The 11644-nt window shown below is 47.9% G+C and overlaps 1 protein-coding gene across 3 annotated transcripts in view; it reads left to right on the top strand.

The window, feature by feature from the left end:
• The window catches only part of aig1 (androgen-induced 1 (H. sapiens)), a 41791-nt gene that overhangs the window by 16508 nt on the left and 13639 nt on the right, over window positions 1–11644 (top strand). For 2 of the 3 annotated variants that reach the window (XM_023840947.2, XM_023840948.2), the window contains exons 2-3: window positions 2062–2217; window positions 6599–6700. In XM_023840947.2, coding sequence (XP_023696715.1) covers window positions 2062–2217; window positions 6599–6700 — 258 coding nt within the window. Of the gene's footprint in view, window positions 1–1147; window positions 1165–2061; window positions 2218–6598; window positions 6701–11644 lie in introns of those variants that run through there. The other variant, XM_072702798.1, reaches the window with a different exon arrangement.

Here is an 11644-nt window from a genome sequence, read left to right on the forward strand (position 1 = left end):
TCTGGATGATGAATCTGTCTCGAAGGACTTTGCCGTGGACCTTACTGAGATTCGCCTCAGGGGAAGCCGCTTGCAAAACATGATGAGGTCATTTGTCCCAATCTGCTTTTTTTTAATCATTCGACTTGAATTTCATTGTGTGATTGTAGTGATTGTTCACATCATCTACAGCGATTCTTATTTTCTGTTCTGGCCCTTAGCTCGGGTAAGAGTCCTGGGCTTATTACTCACTTTCAAATCCAATGATGATCGTAGCCTCGCAAGAGCTTTGGATTCTGAGGGAGAAAAGTACTCAGAACTTGTAAACGACCTAATGCCCAGCTGTTGGCGTCGCTCGGCTATTAGAAGCCTGTTTTTCAAGCCAGTCGCATTTTATTTTCAGTGAAAGGAAACCTGGATGGTGGTTTTAGCCCTAGCTGTTGGCAGAAGCAGTAAAATTCTGAGCCGTCCTCTGAGGAAATGGCCGGGGATGTTATTTATGTCCTCAACCTGAGCGATGCGTCTGCGATCGGCGTTGCGACGAGACAGCGATTTAATGAGAATAAAAGTCAGCCTTTCAGCTTTAGGGATTAAGGAGCAAAAAGGCGATAAATTAAAGCCACACTACATCTTCCTTCTTAATTTAATGCAGAAATAGCTTCCACCATTGAATTCCACTAATGCTTACAGCAGAGTCTGGTAAAAAATCCTGTGTCAACTTACCTTTTGGGTATAGGGTACAGACAGACGCTCTTCCTTGTAGAGTCTGAACTCCCCCCCCCCCCCCCCAATTTTTTTTCAGACACAGAGGACCTTGGCTTTTGTTGCTAATGGAATTTGACCCTTGGGGAGAAATTGTTAGGCCCCCCTGGTTTGCCTCTTACCTAGCATATATCTAATAATCGTTCATCTTTTTTTTTGTTTTTCTAAAGGAAAGCTTTCTTCGGGACACGTGAAAGAGCCCTGACAGTTTACATGATTATGGAAGAGTTTACAAGACCTTTTTAAAAATGCCCTGCTCTCTTTTTGACGTAAGCTGAGACAGTAAGAGATTAGGGTTCTGGGACCATCGGGTGCTGTGGTGCGTTTTGTTTCTGTAATATTGCGGTGTTGTTGTTGGTTATACCTCAGATACCTCATAACTCAGATGACTGTTCTTTCTTTACAGTGTTGATATTTTCCCCCCATGTCAGCGAATGCAGATGTACTGTGACTTTCCCATGATGCTCTGTGGTACGAGGTACGATATAAATCTAAGATAGATGCATTGATTTTTTTTTCTGTTCTTTTTTTAAGGCCTCTTGTAGCATTTCATCTGTGTAGTAGAAGTGAAACTTGTTCTTCACAGATTATCGTTTTGCATTGTCAGTTGGACGTAAACAGTTGCCTTTTTTTTTCCAGGATCTGAACTTGCAGAAATCCTGTTTTTTTTCACCTTATTGTGACAGATTTTGTCTCGTTCTCTGAGAAGGTTGCAGTTGCCTTTACCGCGGTAGAAGTTAAGCACTGGGAGGTGTTAGCTGGTTTAAGGAGGGAGTCCTATGTTTAGTTATGTAGTTAACTTTCATGGGCACCCGGACACACCATCCTTAGAGAAAGCGAGACTGTAACTCTGAAGTGAAACTACGTCAAACATTGAGAAGTAGTGCTGCAGCCTTTATTGGCCCCTTAGATTATACGACTGACCCTGTATCACTTAAAAGCACACAGGTCATTAAATACTTCGGAAGGCATAGATTGACCCCCCCCCACTGGCCAAACTAAAACGCCATTCAAAATACCACATGCGGCGTTTCTAATTCGAGTATTTTGTGAAAATGGCGCTTCTGATAAGATGGCATGACTAATAGCGGGAGGGGCACTTGTTTACTATCTACTTTCAGTTTCTCTATTATCTGTATTTTTGTCGGTGAGATATGCATCGCGATCCAGCACGGTGGGTTTCAGGGGCTCGACCCGGAGACGTGAAAAGTGATTTCCGAAACCCGCTTCATCTGTGGAAGTTACAGGAGTAGCATGTCGCTGCTGTGTGTTTGTGACTGAGTCTCCTAATGCCGCCCCCTCCCCCCTCCCCCGTCCCAGGTGATCCAGACAGTTTTCTTTGGGGTTTGTGTGCTCACTGACCTCTCCAGCCTGCTGACCAAGGGCAGCGAGAACCGGGAACAGGAGCAGCAGCTCCGTAAGCTGATCAGCCTGAGAGACTGGATGATGGCGGTCCTCGCCTTCCCCGTCGGTGTGGTGAGTGTTTTTCCAACAGTGGCCAGCAGGTGGCGCTAGGGCCTGGAGTGCATTAAAACTGGATTCAACCCCCCCCCCCCCTCCCAGATTCGATTCTTTGGGTACAGTAGAAGTTAATAGACCATCTTACTGATCAATGCGTAGATATAGCTGCTGGATTACTTCCTGTGACCTTTGACCTTCCCTGTCCAATGAAAGACATCAATGGCTACTCTGTCAAACAGCACAGTTTAACAAACCACCCACACGGCTGGAGGCCGGGACATTGCATTCTTTTAGGTAAATGTAAAGGTGACGTTTGTTTGTTCTGGCTTAACTGGATTCCTGTACTACTACTTTTTTGGTCTGTTTAACCAGAAGCTCCTGTTGTTGCACATCAGTCACATGAATGGTGTCCGACGCAGAAGGCAGTCTGGTGAACAAGGGCCTAGATCACACTGAAGGCTTAAATCCCAGCGCCGTGACGTTTTTCTTAATTCATAATAGCTCTGAGCCTGAATTACTTTACCAAGTATAAATGTGTTTACACCTGTACAGTATGTCAAGCAACAGTCTGCATGACAACACAATACTACTTGTCATGGGTGTAGATAGAAATTCTGGGCCCCATGATAAGGTTTCACTGTGGGCCAATAATTTTGCAAAACAGGTGGAGGGTCTCCTAGAATATATTTTGCTGAGCAGGTGGCTGGGGGGGGTCTACTATTAATACTACTACTAATAATTAAAAAAATCATTATAATATTGCTCAGTAGGAGTAGCAGAATAAATAGGGTTAGAATGATAATAATATAAAGAAGAAATAAAATCATTACTGATAAATAGCTAAAAGTACAACGGGGCTGTAAACATCACACCTTGCCTCCCCCAAGCTGTGACGCCGGAAGCTGTAGATAGGCACCGGGCGGAGATAAAGTGAAATCTCACTCTTTAACCGAAAAATCTAATCTGCCGACGCCAGCAAGCTCGTTGCCCCAGGCTGGAACTGAAACACCAGCCTCCGGAACCTTCCACGTGAGCCCGCACGGGCCGGTCGGTGCCGCCGGCTCCCAGCCGCCCCCCACCACCTGGACCGGCACTGTTTCATTTGCATGAGGCGAGCGAGGACACTGCCCGTCATTCACAGAGGCTCCCGGCCCATTTGCTTAGCAAATCCACGGAGCCTCTGGCTGATATCGCAGAGCCCAGAACCGCTACTCTTAAAAAGGAAACGCTATGTGTTTGTCTTGTTCTTACTCTCCGTGTTGGAGATCACCATCTGATAGTTGCTGGGAAAATATTTAAATTGAGCACAGGACTGCTTTCTTCGTCCATACTAGTGAGGAAGTTTTACGCTGCACTTGCAGTACTGGCCAGCGTCGCATGTCAGCTCACAGAGGGCTCCCAGCTGGATTCTGTATTTAGAGGACACTGGGCAAATATTTGAATTAAATTAGGAAGGATTCAGTCGGCAGTTTGCTTTTTTCTTTCCAGGCCCTGAGCCAACGGAGGGGCATGAGTTTGAAGTCCGCAGGCGTCTGATAAGTGACGTTTCCCGTCAGCGGCCTGCAGGGGGCCGGCTGCATGTTTACCTGTAACACGGATGTGCTGCTCTCTCCCTGCCAGCTGGCTGCACGTCGTTTCCCCCCCCCCCCCACCCCCTCCAACCCCAACCCAGTTCCCGCCCACTTTCAAAGTATGCCAATGAAAAGGCTGTGTTTCCAGCTCCTTACTGTCAGGCATCATGAGGTTAACAGATGAGCCCCATGGCTATCGCCCCCCCCCCCCCCCCCCACCCAAAGAATGACATGTTGATGAGTTGGCCTTCCAGCTTGGTTTACACAACACAGCTGCTAAGCTCCGAGCACCTGTCCATTGTGTCTGGGGCAGAAGCTTTGGTGGTTTCCATGGAAACCCCCCCCCATCATGCTGCCACCCCCCTCCAAGTCCTCACAAGTCTCACAGATAAAGGAGAGGACGTGCCTGCAGCAGAGCCCAGTGGGGCCTGAAGTCTGGCAAGCATCCACTCCAAATTGCAGAGAGATCCCCCCGGTCCAGGGAGGTAAATCCAGCCCCCCCCCATGCGCTGGATTGTTTGGCAGCTGGCAAGGTTAGGAAGCCCCTGAGCTCACGCGAGCTCCATGGGACAGAGGGGGGGGATGTGTCGGGGAAAACGGCTTGTCCAGAATCAGTCTTTTTTCCACTGAACAAGATGGAAAATGGAAAATCTGTCTCCAGTGCTGCTTGGGTCGAATGACTCTGAGCCAATGGGGTCTTTTCAGCGGGACTCTGACCGTAAGCAGACATGTTTATTTGATTACAGCTGCTGTCCTTTGGGGCTTACTGGAAATGAAGAAATACTTCAATAATCAAGAGAACGTGAGCCAAAACAGGATTCTGTCACATCCCAACGTGCTGCTCATTAATGCAAATAGGTTGGGTTAGGGCTAGAAGTCTCTGGATCAAACTGGGATTCCTTCAGAGAAGAGGTTTGGTGAAACGGGAACGTCATATGTGGTGGTCTGGAGCGTATAGCTGGAAGAAAGTGTCAGAAAAGAGGAGAGAAACTTAGCCCTAGCGGAATGATTATGGAAGATCGACTTGAGTGTATTATCTGCCGCGCTGTTTGCCGGACGCCACTGGGGAGGAGTGGGGGGGCACGTTTCTCCTCAGAGAGGTGGAGCGGGTTCGTGGGTTGACATTTTGCGCCAGTTTAGGGCACTGCCTAGGCTTGTTTGTGGGCATCACTCCCCTGGGGGGGGGGGGTCCTCTCAGGGCTGTGAGGCTGGAGGTCTGTGTGGTAGTCTGATCACGGCCTTCACTTCCTGTGTGGCTGAAAATGGCCTGTATTCTTTTTTTGGTATTGGATTTTAAGGAGTATAGTGGGATTCTATACTTAGTTTAGCAAGAGTATAGTTTAATATATATATATTTTTTGCTCACCACCACCCCCCCATTCAGAAGACATTTAATTTATTTGTTTATGCACACAAACGATCCATCCTGTGTAGATAGATACATCAGAAAGTTAAATCAAAACAGACGGGGAGGGATGAAAAACACACGTTAAACAAGCCACAAATGTCAAAATAAATATATAAATAAATTTAGACATTGCAAAACAAAACAACACAAACCAACAATTTGTAGACAAGGAGGCGTACAGTGACAGAATAAATATTTTGTATACTAACGTGTCTTTTATATGCTTATTTGTATTTAGTTTAGTATAGTTGTAGTATAGTATGTACATACATTCATACAGTCCTTTGCAATATAACCTCTTATTACCTATTATGTATTTTTTCATCACATTCTGCTAAATAACCAGATCCCAGGACGACGTACGCTGATACAGATCACATGACCACGGATCCTGTGGTCATGTGACACACTCACTGCCCACGGCACAGTCCTGCCTCACGATGCTCACTAGAGAGGCTGTCACAAGTTTAATCGCTGCCCCTCAGACATGTTCCCTGGCTTTTGCTAAATTTGGGAGGGCTTCTATCCCAGCATCCTCTCTCACAGCAGAAAGGCTGCCCAGCGGAGAGTCTGGCAGCCCAGCAAGCCTCCGTCACTGGCCGTCCTGCTGGTGAGATGCTGAATTTGGGGCTGAGAACACTCTCGCGGGGAGAGTGTTTAAAAATAAGAAACCGGCATCTTTGTCTGTAGGCGCTGCATGTAAAGCATGGGGCTTCTGGAACAGAGAGGCACGACTGGTACACAAGCATGAAGGCGTAGGGGATTGTGGGCAGGCATGTACAGGCACACGCGTGTTCACACGCTCCGCTCACACGCTCCGCTCACACGCAGTGCAGCGCATTGACCATTTGGTATGCATTAACTCATAACGGTGATGATTCACCATATAATACAGCTGTATAAATAATAAGAGTCTATTAATATGATAAAAAATATATGAAATATATATAAAAATCATTGGGAAATATGGTTCGGAATAGTGACTCTGTAGCACATGGATGGATGGATGGAGGGACTGCTCTTTCTTTTTTCAATAATGCCAAAATCTGCATCACTCTCATTTCCGTAAAATGCAGGACGACTATGCAGACTGACTCCAACACCTGCTTCATTTGCTGTATTAGCACCCATCCAAACCACATAATAGTACTTTAATTCGAAATGACCCTTTAATTTTGCTTCTTCTGATTCTTACCTCATTCTCTGCATTTGGTGTCCTGGCTGAAGAACAAAAATGAATATAACCAAAGGAAAGGAAAACGAAAAGGCAGTTGTCATTAGTCCAGGTTAACTACAGCAAATTAGCAGGAATAAAATCTCTGTGGCTTATTTGTTCTTAATGTTATTTGACACAAGATATATTTATTTGTGGGGACGAGCCACCTGGTGGCCCTCTGATACGGCTCTCCTCCCGCAGTTTGTGGTGTTCATGTTCTGGACGCTGTACCTCTACGACAGAGACCTGGTGTATCCTCGACTGCTGGACAACTTCATTCCGCAGTGGCTGAACCACGGAATGGTGAGTGATGTCATTCTTCTGGAACATGGCAACCCAGTGGGGGATGGGGGTGGTTGACGAATGGAGAGGAAAAAGTTTGTTTTGTTCCTCTGGGTTGCACTGATGGGGTTCCGTTAACGTGTCGCCCGGGAAATGACAGCTCCGTGACAGCCCACAGAGTGATTAAAGACAGAGGAGCAGTCAGACACAGTTACATCAGTGTTCCGTTTCATTCTCAACAAACATACTTATACACAGGCTATGGGTCATTAACCGGTCGCTGGGCCAAAATATCCTGCAGGAGTCAATATATACCAGCCTACATATACATATACTTCATTAAGAGTAATAATCCTTTATCTTACTCTCCATGAGACACATAAAGATAAGAGCGATTTTTTTTTTTGGGGGGGGGGGGGGGGAGGGTGGTTATGGGCCCTCCTCAAAGTGGGATTTGAACTGCTGACCTTCTGATCACAAGCACAGAATCCTGCAGAGCCACTCACTGCCCCTGTAAGGCTGCATATGGTAGGAATAATCTGCATCGACCAGAATGGTTTTAATGTTCTTGTGTTTCTCTGCACACCATATTAAAGCACAGTCTGCCTTAGTCAAACTTGAATGGCACCTTCGACTTGAATTTTCCCACTGTAATATCCAGCTTTATTAATGGGTAAAATAAAGAATGACAAAAACATCTAAATTATATGCAATCTACAATTAATCATTTATTAATTATATTATGCTATTCTTTTATCCAGAATAAAAATATGCATTTAATTACAAACGCAAACATACTCAGAAAACAGAGCCTACTTGGCATTTATGAAAGCTTCCATGAATGACGTGTTATTGTCTACCGCTATTGAAATGTCAGCTTTGGACATTTGAAGAATGCTCGCGTTCCACTTCCCTACAAGTTCCTCTTTCTTCGTCTTTAATCGTGCTTCTCGACAGTCGAAAAGCCTGCTCTTAAAACTGTCAGAAGCGCCTCTGTTGACAGCGGCAAGGTGGCAGAGCGTGTTTTCTTTGATCTTGCGCTGACGTCAGACCTCTGAAGAAAGGCGAGAGATTGTGCAACGTGCGGATTTCCACCGCGGCGAGGTCACGCCGAGGGCTCGTGGTGGTTACCGGTGAACCGAGTCAGCGATGACCATGTGGGTCGTATGTCTCTCGGTTACAGACGTTCTGTTTTTCCCGTCCCCAAGCTTTCAGCCTCCAGTCACGTGAGCAGGGAGTCAAAGATGTGTCTATACCGCAACCACTGTGACTCTCAGAGTACTCAATTATAGCTGCGGTTTGTTCTTTGTAATTATGACAATGCAAAAGATTTATACACTGCAAAATATGCATTTTTTAAAAATTAATTTATGCATTGCATAAAAATAATCATTTAAAATTCTGCCAGAGAACACTGAAATTGTCATGCACTAGCAGTGCTGAAAATGTAGGTTTTATCTGTGGAGAGCAGATTATGTTTCGGCCAAATGTTTGCTTTCCTTGCAAATTACCGTAAACATCCTCAATATTTTCAAAATGTATTTCAAATTCCCTTTTCAGACGTATTAGAATATAACCCCCTCCCCCAATAGGGGTAAACTCAGGACACTGAAATGAACCAGACCCTGAAGGACCCCCTCCCCCGCAAAAGACCTGCCCTCAGATAATTGAAATAAACAGCCGGCCTGACCCGCATGTGGGGTAAACAGGAGGCCGCCTTGGGCACGCCCCAAGGTAAACCGCAAGCTTCTCCCAGATGAAAACAGCGCCTGGCGCGCCAAACGGCCTGGCCTGCAGCGGCCCGGGGCAGGGCCGCTCTGCCGTAAATATTTTGCTGCATTCCATGGTACCGCATTTGTTTGTTTACCCCCGCTGCCACGGCAACTCCTTTCTGTTCCCTTCCGAGCCGTAGAAAAACCAGCGGCGGAGTGTCGTTACTGTTTGGGCGAAGACACGTGACTGGGGAGCTGAGCGCGGATTTGATCCCCCTGCCTCGCAGTTGGATCTGAGTGCCCCCCCCCCCCCCCTCTGGGCACTGCCTCCGCCCCCCCCTGCATGTGACAGACGGCCAGGGAAGAGCTGGATCTGTCAGGTGAAGGCTGACGTAGGCTGAGGCTCACCCTGCGTTTCCCCCATGCCCCTGTGAGAAAAACTTACATAACAGGAATTTCTTGAAGCATTACAAAGTCCTGAAGAGACATCTCATGGTCCCCTGAAGTCAAGAACAATCATTAATGAGGGGACATCACTGGATCAGGTGGCACTCTTTATGACACTATCCCAGATTTTTACCCATTCATTCAGCTGGATGTTTGACAGGTTGAATTGTGTGGTTCAGAGGTTGCACAAGGTAACCAGCAACCTTATGATTATAGGTCTGTGCCATTAAATGATACACGTGGCGCTGGCAGTGGGGGAATGGAGTGTCGGCGAGTTTCCCGCTCCACGCCGCTCGGCTTATTAGCCGCATTCCCCGCTGCGTTTCACGACGGCATCCTTTCCCGACGAAAGAGCGGATTTTCCCCGGCGGAGACGAGACGGCTAGATGCCGCTTCATGGATCATCGGCCATCTGTGGCACACAGACGCTGAGTGACATTGTTTCCGGTGACGACGCGGCGGGGGGGCGGGGGGGAGGCCTGAGCTCATGGGGGCCTCTGGTTGCAGGCACCGCAGGGGTCAGGGGTGCCGCTAAGAGATTTTGGGCCCCATGAAAGCATATTACATTGGACTCCCAACCCAGATGAATTTAATCATGTTCCAATAATTAAAGACTTTGAGGCACTTGGCGCAAATTTTTCAGGAATCGTCCTAAGGCCCCCCCCCTTTACGATGCCCCTCCTCAGGGCTTCTATCCATCACACTGCCACCCTCATCCTTAATTCAACGACAGTGTGGCGTGAGGCATGGCCCATTGTGCAAGCGGGCTCCTGCGGCCGATTATCCCCGACGGACTCCCCACCCCCACACCCTGCACCCCGCCTTTGTGGGCCCGCCAACTGTAAAGACCAGGGGGACAATGTGATACACTGCGGCTCCAGGAAGAGCTCTCTGATTCCACTCCATCAACTATTCATGTCCTTAGGCCGCCAGCCCAAGCTCATTATGGGCGTTTTTCAATGCCCCCCCCCCCACCCCCCTTGCCCCTGCCCCCCCTCCGGCCTTTTTAACACACGGATGCCTCACATAGCTCTTGTCCAGCCCCCCGATCCGGTTAGATTCCGGCACTCATTTCCGCCGGTGTCGTATCTCGTGGGCATGGTAGCCATTGTAAGTGCTCTCCCCCGAAGTGTCTCTGAACTGTCTGTGACTTTTGAAACATGCATTTTGATCCTGTAATTTTGGGCTGTTGTTTAGAGTCCGAAACAGCTGTTCTCCATCTCGCTTTGGAGCGGGTGCAACTTGCAGCGGCGTGTTCGGATCCTTGAAGCTGCAGTGCTCTCGCGTTCGCTCCCGTTCATGCCGCGGATGAGAGCCTTTATTACGACGCCACAAGGTATTTCCTCATTTAACGCCAAGTGACATTGTCTCACTGAACATTCGCTTTCACAGAGAGGTGGACAAAATTATGTTTATGCTTATTGTTTGTTCACCTTGTTCAAATCTGGTTTCAAACCTGGTGTTAGATGACTCGCTGACGATGTACACTTTTGGGATTAATTCTTGGTGTAAGATAAAAGAAGCAATATCACCAAGATCACGGTGAAGTACGGTTTGGGCTTCAGTGCCGCCGTACATATTAAACGCAACTTGGAATCCAGATGAAGTTTTAGTACAATATCAGGTGCTGAACATAGACACATCATCCATAATTAACAATGTTCAGCTTACCCACCTGGTTTGCCTCCCACTGGGCTGCAGTCCAGACCTGCTTCGGCAGGGGGTGCATGCTGTGACACTGCCACCTGGTGGACGGTAGCGGTACTAGCCACCAGACTCTCTCAGCGGCCGCGCCGGCAGCCGACCTCAGGACGACCCTTCTGAAGCTCCTCTGCCCTTTTTCCAGGCTTATAAAGATGGGGTTTCCACTGGCTGTAGCTGGCCTTTTGTGCATGGGGATCGTGCCTTTGCGTCGCAGGTTAGGGTAGACACACAGATTAACAGGTCTGGGATGGTGTCCAGCTTCCAGAAGGGAAGGAGCATTGCCGGTTGGGGTGAAGCGTACATTCCTAAGCTGCGGAAGGAGAAACGGCTGCTTCCTTAGAGAGGACGCGAAGCTGTCAGACATGTAATCCTCTGCAACGCATCAACCGTGACTCATCAGGCTTCATTAAGGATCCTGTATCAGCCATCACAAAGAGGTCTTGCTAGACCTTCTCCTGTCAATGTGATTGGACGGATTAGCCCCCAGTAACACCCCCCCCCCCTCCCCCAGCCTCCACTCTCCAAAATCCCACCAGCTTCCCAAACCCCTCGTTTAACAGTCTCTAAACAAGGCACCTCCCCTCCATTTGTTGATGCGAGGGCGACTCCTCTTGGCCACAAGATGGCTGCCGGGTGTCACATGATGCTGAAGAGGGAAGGTGCATCTCTGGAAGCAGGAGTAGCAGACCCTGTTGTTTGGGGCGTAACTCCTTGCTCGATGGCCAGGGTTTAGCCCAGGCTGGGTCGGCGGGCAGCGGACCTCATGCATCTCATCCCTCACACAGTGGATGTTTTACTTTCTGTGCCTTCCTGCCGTCATGTAAGTGCTATTATTTTGCATGTAAATGCAACCTTTTGTGAAGCACGGTTTGACAGATGGGATCTTGTTATTATTACTGGCAAATGTCCAACGCACCGCCGAGGACATACTATACTCCTGCTCGGCACAGTTAAGGCTGCAGAGGAGCGGATAAACACAGCGGAGACAATCAGCTGTTTTTTTTTTTTTTTTTTGTTTCAGTAAGCCATGGCATGCAGGAGATTTAACTCTGATTTTGAGTTAAGTCCAGATTTTTGAGATATCACATTATTCTCCAGGCAA

Source organism: Paramormyrops kingsleyae, chromosome 19 (assembly GCF_048594095.1).
Source record: "Paramormyrops kingsleyae isolate MSU_618 chromosome 19, PKINGS_0.4, whole genome shotgun sequence".
In the NCBI taxonomy this organism is placed as follows: Eukaryota; Metazoa; Chordata; class Actinopteri; order Osteoglossiformes; family Mormyridae; genus Paramormyrops; species Paramormyrops kingsleyae.